Raw genomic sequence first — 17221 nt, 5'->3', positions numbered from 1 at the left:
ACTCTCTGCTTGTTTCCTAATGGAAACATAGGTAACTCTGGCGTTTGACTTTTGAACCTGTGACGACAAATGAGCACAGAACCCTGGTGGCAGGTGATGGCACAGGCTTCCAGAGGAGTTACTGTGTGCTCCTCTGCTGCCCAATCCCTGGAGGGCAAAGGAGCTGGGAGTACAACGTTCAGTCACCCCAGGGAGCTCAGGGGACCAACCCGTCCTGGTTTGCTTGCTTGGGCAAAGCACTGCAATTCTTTTGAGTATATACCCAAAAGTGGAGCAGCTGAATCATTAGGTAATTCTACCTTTAGTCTTTTTTTTAGATTTATTTATTTGAAAGGCAGAATTACAGAGAAGCAGAGGCAGAGAGAGAAAGTTGTTCTATCCACTGGTTCACTCCCCAGATGGCCACAATGGCCAGAGCTATGCCAATTGGAAGCCAGGAGCCAGGAGCTTCTTCTGGGTCTCCCATGTAGATGCAGGGGCCCAAGGACTTGGGCCATCTTCTACTGCTTCCCTAGGCCATAGCAGAGAGCTGGATTGGAAGTGGAGCATCAGGGACTCGAACCAGCACCCATAAAGGAAGCCAGCCCTGCAGGTGGTGGCTTTACCGACTATGCCACAGTGCTGGCCCTACCTTTAGTCTTTTGTCTTTTCCACAGTGGTCACATCATTTATCTTTCCCAACAGAAACATATGGAAGGTCCCATTTCTACACATCCTCACCAACACTTATTTTCCTTTTAAAAAAAATTACAACAATCTTGGGGCGGAGAGGGAGAGGGGGAGGGAGGGAAGGAGGAGGGAGATATCTTACATCCACTGGTTCATGCCCCAAATGCCCACAAAGCTAGGGCTATGCCAGACTGAAACCAAGGAGCCAGGAACTCCATCCATGTCTCCCACATGGCTGGCAGGGATCCAAGGACTTCAGCCCTCATCATGTGCTGTAGCTGCCAGGTTAGGATGCCACCTTCGATGCCAGCATCCATTATGAGCCCTAGTTTGAGTCCTGGCTGGCCCACTTCTTCGTCTTCTTCTTTTTTTAGATTTATTTATTTATTTGAAAGTCACAGAGAGAGGGAGAGACAGAGAGATATCTTCCATTCACTGGTTCACTCCCCAGATGGCTGCAATGGCCAGTGCTGGGGCCAGGCTACAGACAGGAGCCTCTTTCAGGTCTCCCACAAGGGTGGCAGGGGCCCAAGCACTTGGGCCATCTTCCACTGCTTTTCCCAGGCCATTAGTAGGGAGCTGGATCAGAAGTAGAGCAGTTAAGACCTGAACTGGTGCCAATAAGGGATGCTGGCATCGCAAGCAGCAGCTTTACCTGCTATGCTACTACGCCGGTCCCAGGCTGCTCCACTTCTGATCCAGCTCCAGCTTCCTGCTGACGTGCCTGGGACGGCAGTGGAAGACGGTCCAAGTGCTTAGGCCCCTGCCACCCACAGTGGAGTGCTTGGGTTCGGATCTCAGCTCTGCTTCCAGTTCTTGTTTCCTGCTATGGTGCACTCTGAGAGGCAGCAGGTTAGGGGCCAGGTACTTGAGTCCCTGCTACCAAGGAGACCTGGGTAGAGTACCAGGCTCCTGGCTCTGACCTGGCCCAGCCCCAGCAGTTGCAGCCATTTGGGGAGTACACCAGTGGATGGAGGATCTCTCTCTGTCTTCTCTTTCTCTCTACCTCTGCTTTTCAAATAAATAAATTATTTTTTTATTATTTTTAAAATAATTTTTTTATTTGACAGGTAGAGCTATAGACAGTGAGAGAGCAAGACAGAGAGAAAGGTCTTCCTTCTGTTGGTTCACTCCCCAAATGCCGCCACAGCTGGTGCTGCGCTGATCCGAAGCCAGGAGCCAGGTGCTTCTTCCTGGTCTCCCATGTGGGTGCAGGGCCCCAAGCACTTGGGCCATCCTCCACTGCCCTCTCGGGCCACAGCAGAGAGCTGGACTGGAAGAGGAGCAACTGGGACTAGAACCCGGCGCCCATATGGGATGCTGGCACTGCAGGTGGAGGATTAACCAAGTGAGCCACGGCACCGGCCCCAGTATTTTTTAAAATTATAGCAATCTTGTAGGTATGAAGTATCTCATTGTGGTTTTGATTTGTGTTTCCCTCATGACTAAGGATGTTGAGTATCTTTCTTTGTGCTTGTTGGCCATTTGTATATCTTGTTTGGAAAAATATCTATTCAAGTCTCCTCGTCTTTTTAAAAAAACTATTTATTTATTTTTCATTTTATTTGAAAGGCAGAGAGACTGGGAGAGACAGACAAAGAGATCCTTCATTCACTGGTTCACTCCCCAAATGCCTGCAACAGGTGCGACTGGGCCAGGCCAGAGCCAGAAGCCTGGTACTCAATCCGGTCTCCCTAGGCGGCAGGGACCCAAGTACCCGGCCCCTAACCTGCTGCTTCTCAGGCTGCATGAAAGCAGGATACTAGAACAGGAAGCAGAGCTGAGACCCGACCCAAGCACTCCACTGTGGGATGTGGTGTCCCAAGAGGTGCCTCGGCCACTGTGCCAAACATCTGCTCCCTTTGCCTCTTGAAACTGGATCGTTTATCTTCTTGCTGTTGAGTGGTAGGAGTTCTTTATGGGCTGGCGCCGTGGCTCAATAGGCTAATCCTCCGCCTAGCGGCGCCGGCACACAGGGTTCTAGTCCCGGTCGGGGCGCCGGATTCTGTCCCGGTTGCCCCTCTTCCAGGCCAGCTCTCTGCTGTGGCCAGGGAGTGCAGTGGAGGATGGCCCAAGTGCTTGGGCCCTGCACCCCAGGATAAGTACCTGGCTCCTTGCTTCGGATCAGCGCGCCAGCCGCGGCGGCCATTGGAGGATGAACCAACGGCAAAAGGAAGACCTTTCTGTCTCTCTCTCTCTCACTGTCCACTCTGCCTGTCAAAAAAAAAAAAAAAAAAAAGAGTTCTTTATGTATTTTGGACATTAAACCCTTGTCGGACATATGACTTGTAAAATACTTTCTTCCATCCTATAGGATGACTTTTCACTTTCTTGATGTCCTCTGAGATTTAAGTCTCTTTTGATTTCAGTTTCTCCCACCATAAAAAGGGGGGCAGCAAACATGCCATGAGAAGCAAAGGCATCATGGGACATGAAAGCACACTGCTAATCAGAGATGGTATTGGGTAGTGCAGAGCACCCGCGTGGTTCTTGGGTCAGACGACCTTAGTTTTATTCCGGGCTTTTTTGCTTAGCCACTGAGCGACTGCACAGGTCCCTCAGCCTCTCTGGGCTTCTGTTTCCTCACCCATAAAATGAGGAGAATAATAGCACCTATCTTGAGATAGTTTATAAATACTAAATAAATACAAGTGTGGGGTGCAATGCAAGCCTCAAGACATGCTAACTGTAATTATGAATAATAATCATGGTAATAATAAATTACAAAGTTTTATGTCAGAACCACTGACAGGAAGTCACAGATTTTACTTGAACTAGGATATTAATATCCCCACAAGACAGTTGTAAGTACCAGGATGGTGTTTGCTCTCACTCACAGCCATTCCTTATTTATACACCAAGACATGTGTGTTTTCACATATGGAGCCATGAACATGAGCCATGAGCGCCAAACTCTGTCCTAACAAACACAGAATTTGTCAAATCCATACACTCCATGGAAATGCAAATGCTCCCCTGTATTAGTAGATTGAGTTGAGGCAACATATAAAATAGGTTGCATGTGTTCAACCCGAGGCATACACGTATTCTTTTTAATGAGCACCGTTGGAAATAAAAATGGAAACAGAAACCCTCAAGAAGTGGGTTCCTAATCATTCCTTGCGGTGGTGGGTGCCATCCGGCGTGTACCTCGTAACAGACACCACTCACAGGCAGACTGAGCTGCTCACGACCCACAACAGCTGCTCCAGAGGTAGGTGCACTGGGCTAGAAGACAGTAATTTTGTAGCCTACAAACTTGTAGTCCTAAGCCAATCACAGAGCAAGGACAAAGAGCAAAGAAGGGACAAGGATGGAGCCTACTCGGGGTGGGGAGACACTGCACAGCAGAATAACATGCTCAGAGGAATCTGTTCAAGCTGGTCCCAGGAGAGGTCCTAGAAATCCACACTGGGATCTGGAAGCTCCCCTCCTCAGAGAAAGTGGAAACATCTCAAGCCTGGTCCTAAGTACCTTTTCTGGAGACTCACACAAAATATTCTCTGGCTTCAGATCGCGGTGGGCGATGCCTGCAATGACAAAGAGCAGAGAAATGGTTAACATGTGCACGTAATTATCAAACATTCCACACACAATTAATTTTTTCCAAATGCTGTTGTTCGCAGATTAATTCCCAATTATGGTACATTAAAAAATCAACGAGCTGCAGGAGGCAGAAGTAACCAGAGATGCAGACCAAAAGCACAGTGGATTCCCCAGTTCTGGTGGAAGCAGAGGCTTTAGCAGTCTGCCAGGGATAAGAAGGGCTAGATGAATCCCAGCCAGCCCACCTTTCAGGACCGCAGCGAGGACGGAGAGTGAGCCAGCCTAATGCAGAGCAGAGCAGAGCAGAGCAGAGGGCGCCGCAAACAGCAATGCTTGGAAAAGCAGTGCAGAAATAATTAGTGCCTTGTTTGAGAGCATCTCTGGGGGCTTGCGCTGCTCTACCTCATTTCTTCTTGTGTAGCTGATTTTATTTTTTTAAAAGATTTATTTTTATTTATTTGCAACAGTTACAGAGAGAGAGGTAGAGGTCTTCCATCTGCTGGTTCACTCTCCAAATGGCTGCAACAGCCGGAGCTGAATCAATCCAAAGCCAGGAGCCAGGAGCTTCTTCCGAGTCTCTCACGTGGTTGCAGGGGCCCAAGGACTTGGGCCATCCTCCGCTGCTTTCCCAGGCCCATTAGCAGGGAGCTGGATCGGAAGTGGAGCAGCCAGGACTTGAACCGACACCCATGTGGAATGCCAGTGCTGCAGGCTGGGGTTTTAACCTGCTGTGCCACAGCGCCAACCCCTTGTAGCTGATTTTAAAAAAGATTCTTCTGGTGCAACTTCCTGAACGTTTAGGGGACTGAGTGTTAGTACATAGATCTCCCAAAGCTTGCCCGATTCCCTTCTCACCTGTCCTGCACGGCCCAGCAGAAGAGCAAGGCCCGAGGGTGCTGTCCCTAAGGGAAGAGCCCCTGCCTTTGGTAGAGGCCTCCCTCAGGAGACGGCAGTCCTCCCATGAGGGTTAAAACCTGGCCAGGAAGGCCCCTGAGGAGAAGCATCTTCTAAGAAAGAAAGGCACGAAGAAGCAACGCTGAGGGGCCTTAGGGGCAGCGGGGTGCTTTCCTCCTTCCTTCCAGGGCACACAGCACAGAGGAGCTGGGAGCCTGAGCGACTGCCTGCAAACGCTGGGAGGCAGCAGGGGTCCTGGAGGCGCTGGGACGAGCACATGTGCTTTACTAACACTTCCCAGGCAGAACGGCGGCCCGGCAAGCTGCGGAACTTCATCAGTCTCCTAATTGAATGAGAACCCAGAGCAACTCAGTCCGGCCTGCACAAATTGAGCCGGGCTACAGCTCGCCGCACTAAAAGTGAAGGATATTTTCCATTACAGCAAGCGCTCCCACAGCAGGCTCACGAGCCACACATGGAGCCTTACTCTCCAAATAGGTGCCCGTGGCCCAGCCGTCCCCCAGCCCGCGCGCTCAGAGAGCCCGGCTGTACTAATGGGCCTGCCTGTGCGAGCACACCGGCCATCGAGCTGCTCCGGTTCATTTCCCAGAGGTCAAGCTGCAGTGCGTCCAGTACTTACAAGTATGGAACTTGTTTCAGGCCTGACCCATTCTTGCCCAATTCATCTTCCCAGCGTGAAGTTATTTAGAAAACAGCCCAGTTCAGCTGAAAATCGTTTTTCATCCCCTCCACCTTGTGGTCACGGGGGCGGCTGGCCAGCTAGATGCTAACAAGCACTTCAGAACTCCTAAGACACCGGTAGCCTCTGTTCCCTTTAGTGCATTCTTGTAAATAAATAAATAATAAAAGCGCCTTTACCCCTCCTTCAAGGTATGGCTCTTGTGAAAAGCATGACCCAGTTCTGCAGTCTGCAGCAGCGGCTCGGGGAGCAGTTGTAAATCTCTGTCAGGCAGGTGTTACTACACGCATCCCAGCTTTCAGAAACACAACTGGCGCTATTCATCACGTGCGCAAAGGACAGACAGCCCCTTCTTGGAGCTCGCGTCCCCGGTGCGAGTCAGGGCCCGCCAGGATGTGCACCTGCTTTGGCCGCTGGTAGGGAAGGGGTGGAGCACAACCTCCCACACACAGGCCCCGCCAGGGTGCACTTGCTGGTGCCAACGGGGATGTGTGAGTGGCGTGCCTGCAACTGGTTCAGAGCTGTGGTGTGGCTTGCCGGGGTCTACAATTGTGAAGAGGGTGGAGCTAAGACACAAGGTGTCTGCTGCACTCCCACCCCTACCAGGCAGAAGACTTGAAGGTTTAAGGGAGTTAACACCAGGAATAAAAATATTTTCTATGTAGGGGATGAGGATGGAGGAAATAACGCTGATTGAAGAAGTAGTATGTGCCAGGAATGATGCTCCACCTATGCTATACCTACACAGCTGTGATGTAAGACACACACAATTATGTAAATAACTAGATACAACACTTGGAGTGCCAATGAGGTGTTAACTACGGTTGTGAGGGAGATCATCTCTCTTAATTCTCACCACAACCTTTAGAGGTAGGCATTATTACCAGGAGGGCACATAACTGGAGAAAGGTGAAGCCAGAATTCAGTTTTTCCCTTGTACTGCATTAAGGCAAGTTAAAAAAAAAAAAAAGTATGTAAAAGTCGATTTAGGGAAACGTGAAAACATTTAATTTGCAAACAGATTTCATTCACTGCCGAAGTCCTTAAATAACCACTCCTGGGAAAGGACGTAACTCACACAGCAGCAGCCCTCCGGTCACCCCCGTGACGGTCAACTGGCCCCTGACGCGCATGTGAAACAGAAAGCGTGTTTTTCATTTCCTGCAAACAAGATCTATTAAGCTCCATGTGGCCTAGCTTGCCAGTTTTGAAGGGAGAGATACAAGTGATGTATTTCAAAAGGCTAGAAGGAGTTAACACCGAAGCGTCACAGAACGGTCACGTTACTGTTCTTACGTTCTACATTCTTCGTCAGGAAAAGCAAAGGCACAGCACTCACACACTCACTCTCACGTCTACACACTCACAAACACCCTGCTCTCTGTGCAGCTTACTCTTCTTCCTCCCTGCTCTTTCTTCCGTCTTCTATGTCCCAGGCACAGCAGGCGCCCGGGAGTCATCCTGGATGGCCCTCCCCAGCCTGCAGTGGGCAGGTTCAAATCTCCAGCTGGCTGCTGGCTGCACCGGCTCCAGCACCAGCCTGGAGCCTGCCCTTCACCCCCGGTATCCGGGGGGTGGACCAGCCCACCCCGCTCAGGGAAGTGCTTGGTTCACCTTTGGTATGCAGGAAGTCGAGCGCAGCAGCAACGTCCCGCACCACTCGGCTGGCTTCTCGCTCGTTGAAGTGCTTCCGCTTCTGGATGTGGGCGAGGATGGAGCCTGGGGAACAGAGGGGACACCAAAGAACGGCTCCTGAGGCGCTCCAAGGCCAAGTTGTCCAAGTCTGAGGCGGGGATGCAGGCTGACTCGTTGTTAAATGTCCAGCACCAAGCACAGTGCCTGGCACAGAGCAGATCCCAGCATGTATCTGTTGAACAAAACTGGACTGCTCTCTTCTGTTCCTGTCTATGAAGGGCTCAGAAGGGAGATGGGACAACTGCTCACACGGTGGACTAACGCCATGAAAAGGGAATGCCTCCAGGCCCGAGGCGGCCAGTCTGTAGGAACAGTTCCTCCCCGGCATCTGACCTCAGGCCCAATCCAGAGTAAGTGCCAGCCCTGCCCAGATACACAGAGGTCGGAAAGTGGGGGAAGCCCGCTTCCACTGGGGGTTTCCATATTTTATTAATATAACTTTTGTTGGCAATTGCTAGCATTTATTGCATAGTTACTATGCACCAAGCACTATGCAAAACCCTCTAAAAGTTACCCTAACCACAGCTATACTTAGTTATCCCTCTTTTATAGATGGTGAACCTGACATCAAAAATGATTAAGCACTTGCCCAAACCATCCACCAGTGAGTGATGGACGCAGGATGCAGGCCTGGCAAGGCCATCCTCAGAGCCTGTGCAGACTGCCCGGCAGCAGGACTGGCAGTCCAACTGGCCTCAACAGAGCTAGCTCCGAGTGGCACGGCCAAGAGCACCCCCGCTGTGTCCAGCATTGCAAGGACAGCATTCACAGTCCCGGCTGTGGGGCGAGCAGGCCAGACCCAGGCCAGACCCAGGCTTGGCTCCGTGTGGTGTAGACTCACCACTGGAAGCCATTTCTCAGCACACGGCACTGTCTAAGAGCCACCCTTCACTGAACCTTTAGTGCCTGCTGGGCACGGCGCTAAGCATTTCACGTGAATTATCTCATTTAATCTTCACAGCAACCCAGTGAGGCAGACACTATCAATACCCCCATTTTACAGATGAGAATACTGCTCAGAAATGGCTAAGTGACCTGCCCAAGGCCACGTGGCTATTAAGCTATGGATTTCGATTTAAGCATAGCTTTGTTGGTTTCTAAGTCATGCTCCCTTAACCATGAAGCCCCTCCGTGCAGCTCTCTACTCAGCTGCACACATGCCTGTCACCTTTACCTTGTACCATGTCCTCAGGCTGGCTGAGTGATGGGGCGGGAAAGGGCTTCCCTAGCCCCTCTGCGTATCAGAAAAGCAACTCAAATATACAGCCCAGTGACACGTCTGGGGATAATGGCAGTACGGAGTGGGCACAAAAGGCATCTTTCCACCTGAAGGCTGGCACCTTCTCAGGATTCCCTCTGTCCTGGGTCAGCACCCCAAACAATAGGACCCTTCCCTCTGACTTAGCCTTTCTAGACCACACTGTGTAAGCGAGAGATTCCACCCCGTAATTAACTTCATTAAACAGTGAACGTGTGAAAGGAGGGGCTGATGGACTGAGCACTAAACGTGCCCTTATACGACTCCTATTCCAATGGAAAAGCATTTAGAGAATGCCCACTCAGGTGACATTCTATGCTCTGCAAAATGCTAATTATCACCCTTCCCTCCGGCCACCCTGCTCCCAAATCAAGGGCAGTGTTTAAGTCCTTCGTCCTTTCCATCGGCCTGACTCGCTTTGGAAGTCTCTGGGATGCATGATGGATGATCCCCACCCGGCTCTTAATCAGAAGTCCACACGCATACTCAACAGTAAGTACCTCCTTGCAATTTCTCAAAGACCAAGTAAAACCTTGTGTCGTCTTCAAAGAACTCAATCAGCTCCAAAATGTTCCTTAAATCGGGAAGAATAGGAGGAGAGGGAAAAGGGGGTGGGGAGAGATGATATCATACGTTAAAGTCCACTTACAAATACACAACTCAAAAGTACACAACACCCTGCAGCGGGAGCAGAAATCAACTTGGAATCAGAATGCACATGAAAGACCCATGTTTGAGAAGCAGCCAATGGTGTTAGCAAGATTCAGGTCACCTTATCTTTCCATAATGTGTAGTCTCTGGTGTTTTCACCAAGCCTGTGCTGTCAAACCCCAACCCTAAAACCCACTAGGTAGAGTTATAAAAAAGTCCCGGTCACATTAAACTGAATAAAATCTGCAGCCGACTGGAAGCAATTGCGGCTAATAACACTGAATAGTAGGTGTGTGTCCTGGAGGCAAGCAGCAAATAATTACTTGCCCTCCCTCTTGCCCATAAATCACGGGGCAGTATTTACATTGCCTGGAGAAAATGGAAACATCTGTCAAATAGACTTGGGGCCTAACGTGGGCACCGCTAGACCCTAACTGCTAAGCGCTGCTTAATGAAACGGCCGCGTTCCCGGCCACTGTAGCACTTGTGGCCTTCCCCGGTGAGCACTCTCTGTCTGCCCGAGTACTGCGGTGCTCTGCCAACAAGGTCGTCTTGTAACTCAGGAGGGAAGCCACCAGCCTGGATATTGGCGGTGTTGGGGGCTTTTTTCTTTTAAAGAATGAAATAAACCAAGTAGAGTCTCTAATGCTGAACTAAGAAGCTGCAGGGCTGAAAATAAAAACCTGTCCCTCGTAAAAAAATGCTGACCACTTTGGGAGACACCAGGCTTTTACTAGTGCGATGGCGTCCAAATAAGATGGCCAAATGGCCTAATTTGAAGGAAGATTGTAGAGGCAGTGCCTGGAGTTAAATCAACAGCAACCCCCAACCTCCAAGCTTAATGACAAAGCCATCAATACACCAGGCCACTGGCTCCCAGCTGACCCTGCCGTGGAGGGGGTGGGGTGCAGCCGAGTCTTAGAGGTGACCCTGACTTAAAGCCACAGAGGGAGAGCCACTCATCTGGAGCTGTGGTGAGCGGCCTGAGATGCTGATGATGGGCTGGAGGTTACCTTGGCCCAGTTACCAAGCAGGGAGTGCCAGGGGTTTCAAGACCCTTACTGGTACCTGCGCATACGCAAACATGCAAGGAATGGACATCAGCAGGCATTGTTCCCTCTTCTGTCCTGCCTGCCTTGCTGATATTCACAGTATTTCAGAACACATAGCGCCTCTGTGGCGACTGCTGCTTCTCTGCTCCTCGCCTGCTGTCTCTGAAAGATGGAGGGAGTCATGTGCAGAGGCGGAGGAGTGGGAGCTGCACCCGGCTCCAGGGGGTGCTAGGAGATAGCCTCCTTTTCTGTGGCCGCAGCTCCCCCCCCCCCCAAAGCAGTAGTGAGGAGCCCCACCCCGACTCACTTGTTTCCTTGACACTGATACAGCGTCTCCACCTCCCGGAACACTCTGTTCCGACTGTGCCCTGCTTGCTTTTCGATGATCTGTGGGAGGAATAAAACGGGTCACAGATGCCCACCTGGCTCCCACACAGCCCCTCTGCAGGAGCCCTCAGGGAGAATGCAAGGCCAGAGGCAGGCCAAAGCCAGCTCCAAGCAGGAGTCTGGAGCAGGCCTTGGCCACACAGGCACAGAGCAGCAGCCTGGCCCCAGGGCTCCGCAACCCAGCTGCTCGGCTCTGGCCAGGCACAGCTCCAAGCAAGCCGAGGAGGCTGCTGCCCTCAACTGCCCGGGGAGACTGAGGCAGCCAGCGAGACAGGGAGCTCTCTCTACTTAACCCCATTGCTGACGGGCATCTCGTTCTGCCTTCAGGGTCAGGATTCAGTTTCTGCTGAGGGATCTCCTGATGCAGGAGAAGAGAACAGGAGAGGGAGGACACACGGGGAGGAACTTAAGCTTCCAGGTCCGGCCCAGAGAACTTCCCCTTTGGAAGGCACTGTGAAGCTGTTTATATGTGAGGATACTTCAAAAAGTTTGTGGAAAATGGAATTCTAAGGTAAGTTTCTTTCAGTTAGAAAATTTCCAAATCCAGCCTAGTTTTTTTTTAATAATATATACAATTTTTCATAAATTTTTTGAAGACCCTTCATATGCATAGATTTCATATTTTTTGCATCCAACAAAAGGTCTTTTAATTCCATTTTTCCATGAACATTCAGAAATACCCTTGTACATAATCTCAGCAAACTCTTATGACAATGTCCAAAGATGAGGGGGCCAGCGCTGTGGCATAGTGGGTAAAGCTGCCATCTGCAGTGCCGGCATCCCATATGGGTGCTGGTTCAAGTCCCAGCTGCTCCACTTCCCATCCAGCTCTCTGTTATGGTTTGGGAAAGCAGTACAAGATGGCCCAAGTCCTTGGGCCCCTGCACCCATGTGGGAGACCTGGAAGAAGCTCCTGGCTACTGGCTTTGGATTGGCCCAGCTCCGGCTGTTGCAGCCAATTGGAGAATGAACCAGTGGATGGAAGACCTCTCTCTCTCTTGCTCTCTCTGCCTCTCCTTCTTTCTCTGTGTAACTCTTTCAAATAAATAAATCTTTTTTAAAAAAATAAAAAAGACAGGAAGGCACAAAACCTTTTGCCCACAGCCCAGAGCTGACTCCGGCGCCCTCTTAGCTCTGCTCCTTCCCCAGACAGCTCTTCAAGCACCTCAAGGCTTCATCTCTCCCACCACAATGGAGGCTTCCCCACACCTCCCACCTGGAGACCCTCGGCAAATGCTGACTGAAGGAATGGCGGCACCAGCAGCGGAGCAGGTGGTCTGCATGGGCATCCGCTGCCTCTCATGAGCTACCCGCACCCGCCCAGAGCCCCAGAGTGTTGCAAACAGGGCCTGTGGGCAAGTCCTCTGTGGAGCCTGGCTCTGCCTCACGGCCATCCCACGCACAGTGGGCAGCAGAGAATGGGGGTCTGCTCCTTCATTCAAAGACTGCTGTGCAGAACACCTCACACGTCCCTAGGAGCATGAACAGCCACGGCCAGCTGTACATTTCGAAACAAGCCACGTCTGCTAGCAGGCTATGTGGGACCACTCTGAGCAGTCTGAGAGTGACAGGCTGGGGGAACAGAAGCTACTCAACCCCAGCTACTCAGCTTCACTCGGCCACATTTCAGGTCTCAGTCAGGAAGAAGTACTTAGCTGGCCAACTGTCCGGTAACGGCGTCCTCCTCTCCAAGGAGGTGACAGGCTCTTGCTACCGGAGATGGAGCAGCAGAAAGAGGAAGATGGACAATGATTTGGCAAGTTACAGAGGAAATTCGAGATCAGATTATCTTGAACTTCTACTGGGACCCTGAAACCTAGAATTTCTTAGCTGATGCCCTATGGAAAGCCATCATAAACCAAGTCTTGTGGGAAGCAGCCATCTGTAGGGAGCTTTCAAAGAGCAGGGAAGACATGAGCCACGGGCAGAACTTCTGAAGCCAAAGGATTGCCAGCCAGCAGCCAGTATTTGCCCAATGATGCCAGGGCCAATTTTTTTGTGTTTTTAAAGATGTCTGTCTTATTCCTTTGTTCCTATACTCCAGGAGCCAGGAGTTTCTTCTGGGTATCCCACGTGGGTGCAGGGGCCCAAGGTCTTGGGCCATCCTCTACTGCTTTCCCAGGCCACAGCAGAGAGCTGCCATGATCCAATCTTAAAAAAAAATACATATTTCAGCTATAAGGGCATTCAAATCTCTGAAAATCAGCTTACATTTGTGGTTTTTGCCATATTTAGGCATTTTTAAAAAAAAATTCCTTGTAATTTATAGTGATCTATTTCCAAAAAGGAACAGAAGTATTGTTCTCTTATAAGTCACAGCTGGGATGGGCAAAGTTGGTTTCTTTCAGGAGCCAACTGGCTGGGCTTGCCAGTATGAGGCCGCGCTGAGACCTAGTGTTTCAGGTGGATGATCTGAAAAAAATCTGAGTTGGCCTCTTGATCTTAATAAGATCCTTTCTCTAGAACAGTGGTCCTGAAACTTTGAGGGGAGAGGTGTTTCAGAATCACCTAGGGAACTTGGTAAAAAAACAAAAAACAAAAAACAGGTGTGGACATTTGGAGCAGCGGTTAAGATGCCCCTTGGAATGTCCACTTTCTGTATTGGAATGCCTGGGTTCAAGTTCAGGCTCTGGTCTCAATTCAGATTATGGCTCAAATAACTGGGTCCCTGGGGTGTTTGTTGTGGTTCAGTAAGTTAAGCTGTGGCTGTGATGCCAGCATCCCATATCTGAGCGCTGGTTCGAGTCCTGCCTGCTCTACTTCCGATCAAGCTCCCTGCTAATGGCCTGGGAAAGGGGATCACGGCCCAAATGTTTGAGCCCCTGACACCTATGTGGGAGATCCAGATGAAGTTGAAGCTCCTGGCTCCTGGCCCAGCCCTGGATATTATTGTGGCCATCTGGGGAATGAACCAGTGGATGGAAGCTCTGTCTCTCTCTGTCACTCTTTCAACATAAATAATAAAAAAATCTTAAAAAAAAAAGGCCAGGTATCATCACTTAGAGAATTGGGAACAAGACTTAAGGAGCTTCAAAGACTTGCCCACAGATAAACAGTAATAGTTTGTCAAAACAGAGATTTAGACAGACCTTCTAATCCCAGATCTGGTGGACCACGTCCTGAAGCTGACTTTGTCAGAATCATGAAAGCGGCTGGTCATCAGCCAAGCACTGTTCTAAGCACTTCACCTATTATTATTCAATCCTCAAAATAGTTCTGTAAGGGTTCTGCTATTACATCCATTTTACAGATGAGGAAATGGAAGGACAGAGAGGTTAAGTAGCTTGCCAGGAGTAACACAGCCAGTAAGTAGAGAAGGTAAGATTTGTATCCAGAGAAGACAGCTCTGCGGAATCTGAAACTCGTTTGGTTTAGGGCAAGCTAGGAATGGCTGTTTGCAAGGCCGGGCCTGGCGTGCAGACGAGACACTCACTTTGACAGCGTACTCTTTGCCACTCTGCAGGCTTACGGCGCCTTGAACTTTGGCATAGGCTCCCTCTCCCAGCAACTCAGAGGTCAGCTTGTACACATCTAGAGGTGAAATGGGTGAGAGGAATAACAAGGTGAGTCATCCCACTGCAAGCTGGGGTGGGAAGAGGCGCCTCCGGCACCCAGCTTCCCCGCTGTGACGGCACAGGCCGAACAGGCGCACAATGACCACGGCACGCTTGCTGACGAGAAAGACGCGTCACCTCCCAGTCATCTCCGGACTCGGTTTCTCAACGAGACCACACGGAAGGCATCCTGTTCCTCTTTTGAGAGTTGAGGTTGCTGGAGGGATTGGGGTTTCCGTTCTGCAGATGCTTCTGAGCACCTACTAAGTGTCAGACAGCACAGGAGGGGCAGAACGAGGAGAGGCTCGAGTCCCTCACCTCCAGCGGTCACAGGCCCGCAGGCTTGACAGCTACACACACGAGTGGTTCAGAATGGCCCCGGCACTGGTAAGAACTATTCCTGAGGGACAAGGCGCAGGGAGAACAGCAGGGACAGGGAAAGGTTGAATCCGCTCGGGCAGTCTGGGCCATCCTCCTGGAGAGGGAACGCTCTGCGGAGCATGTGCTTTGTGGCGAGCTCCTTGCTAAGCACTGCTGAGACAACGGGGAGTAGAACACCGTTTTACACCACAGAAAGTGGACGTCACTGGAGGTTTCTGAGAAGTTTCCAGAAGTCAGCCACAGGAAATAAGAGACGGAAGTAGCCTGCAAACGATGCTTCGAGGTTTTAGGGCACTGAGTCAGAGTGGCTGTGACAGAGTAACAGGCCTGGGTTGAGAACAACTGGGTGGCCTGCCCAAGCTTACAGACAGCATGGGTTCTCTAAGCGCTCTCGAAAGGAGGCCACATCTCCACCACAGCCCTCGCTGACCTGACCTCCCTGTTCTCAGCACCTTCCTCTCATTTAAGCCCGCGGACTGAGCTGAATACTTCTATAACTGCACAAGCAATCCTCAGATAACAGTAAACACTCTCATTTTCACTGAGAGAGCAAAAGACCTGCTGATCTGGAAACTGTTCTAAAACCTCTGGGGCATTTGTAACCCATCTTCCCCTGCCACACATGCACATGTACACATAGATGTCCACTGTCTAAGTTAAGGGAAGACAAACTCCAAACCCCTCCAGTAAGTACCTTCTTGGCTCCATCGCAGTTTGGTCTTGCAGCTGCTCATGAGAATGGTGGCACACTGCTGGCGTTTTAAATGCCATCTTTCTCCCTATGGTCACCTTGCCATCAGGCCTTTACACGCACCAGCACAGGTCGGTGCTGGGGCGCCATATTCCCAACTCATAAGCACATGTTATTAGAACCACTCTACAAGACAGCCAGCTTACTGGTGTGTCTGCAAGGCTGGGAAGAGGGACCATGAGGGCCTCACAATGAGAGAAACAAGAGTTGAAGGGGACAAGTTACTCCTAGCACTAGCTTCTGATCTGGTCTGTCCCCTATAGAAGTGGCTATGGTCCACCTACCCTAGCTCCGATCACCCAATGACCACAGCATCAGCACTGAGTCATATGCCCCACGTGGGGATGGTGTCTAGAAGTGTCCGATGACCCAACACGGCACTTCCGGAACACCCGTGCACTCTTTAACACGGGATCAAGCATGTGCAGCACGAGCAGCTGCAATCTCTAGGAGCAAATTCTTTGCTTACACATGATGGAAGTTTCATTTGCAGCCCCGGCCCCTGGTGTTTCTTGCGTCCTCTAATATGGCCGTCCTACTTCTCAGCAGCCCCTCCAGGAACAGCCAGGGAAGAATCAGCTGAAGAGGAGCACGTGCACCCTGGGCAGTCTCACTCCACACACGCCCTCTGAGGTGGTGTTGGCCCATGGATGGGGGCCAGTGCATCATTCGAGAGCCTTCCCCAACCTTGCTCTCTCTGTCCCACCTTTGTGTCAATCTGCTCAGCCCATCCTTCCCCCGAATCACACAGCTAACCCCTGCTGGCTCCAGGATGGCACAGCCTGGTATCCAGACCCACGGGCAACAGAATGCTTCCCCGTGCTTGGGGAGCTACATCCCAGGGCTAGGAGAGTTGTGATACCGACCTTCAAACCTCCCCGGCAAGGAGTCGGCAGCCCGGGCTCTCCGCTTCTTCTTCTTCCTTTTCTCGCTGTCTGCGACTGAAAGGGGCTCACTGCTGCCCATCTCTGGGAGAGAAGAGGACAGGTCAGGGGAACACCACTGTACTGATCAGGCTCCAAGTTCACCCAGGAGAGAAAGAGGGAGGGGGACCAGGAGCTTTACACGGATGGTTTTTAAATATCTGTGAGGACTATTGATTTGTTTTGACCCAGAAGGCAAAACTAAAGGCAAAACCATTATAGGAGATCATTAACTGTGGAAAGGAACTCAGACAGGCAGGCTAGATTAAAGGAGGATAGCAGAAGCCTGCTTTAACCAAGCTCATTAGCGCATGGATTTAGATCTGCCACCAGTCAAACTGTATTTCCCCAACCGAATAATGACTCTGCAAGCACAGCTCCACCTGTGACGCCCTCTAGTCTCAGCACCCGAAAGGCAGGACCCAGGGAGCTGGGCGAGAAGTGGGTGGGAGCAGGGGCGTGTGCAGACAAACCACAAGCTCAGTGACCCCCCTTGGGGGAGCGCTCACAAGAGGGCTGGCAGCAGGTTGAGAATGACCTTAAAATCCTCCACGTCCCGCAGCACAGACCGAGTGCCAGTGGAGCCCACAGCATCCTCTCCCCTCCCTGGCCCTTCCAGAAGCCTGTGGTCGAGAGGTCCCCGACAGGCTGCTGGGTAAGGTCACTGTGGCAAAGACATTATTCTCTCTCACTGGCATGCACCTGGCCCCCCGTCTTCAAGGGAGGATCCGTGAGGCAGACTTCCAGACACTGGGCAGGA

General features: G+C 51.1%; 1 protein-coding gene across 4 annotated transcripts in view; it reads right to left on the bottom strand.

Moving 5' to 3' along the window:
* Positions 1 to 17221, bottom strand: part of MKNK1 (MAPK interacting serine/threonine kinase 1) — a 42022-nt gene that overhangs the window by 7539 nt on the left and 17262 nt on the right. For all 4 annotated transcript variants that reach the window (XM_017346328.3, XM_002715662.5, XM_017346327.3 and 1 more), the window contains 6 exons: positions 16405 to 16506; positions 14286 to 14383; positions 10773 to 10852; positions 9263 to 9336; positions 7424 to 7528; positions 4144 to 4199 (listed from right to left, as the gene is read on the bottom strand). In XM_017346328.3, coding sequence (XP_017201817.1) covers positions 4144 to 4199; positions 7424 to 7528; positions 9263 to 9336; positions 10773 to 10852; positions 14286 to 14383; positions 16405 to 16504 — 513 coding nt within the window. In that variant the 5' untranslated portion in view covers positions 16505 to 16506. The remainder of the gene's footprint in view (positions 1 to 4143; positions 4200 to 7423; positions 7529 to 9262; positions 9337 to 10772; positions 10853 to 14285; positions 14384 to 16404; positions 16507 to 17221) is intronic.

The sequence above is a fragment of the Oryctolagus cuniculus genome, chromosome 7 (assembly GCF_964237555.1).
Source record: "Oryctolagus cuniculus chromosome 7, mOryCun1.1, whole genome shotgun sequence".
Classification (NCBI taxonomy): Eukaryota; Metazoa; Chordata; class Mammalia; order Lagomorpha; family Leporidae; genus Oryctolagus; species Oryctolagus cuniculus.
Note: the sequence above shows the minus strand (reverse complement) of the source record. Positions and strands in the feature narration are given on the sequence as shown.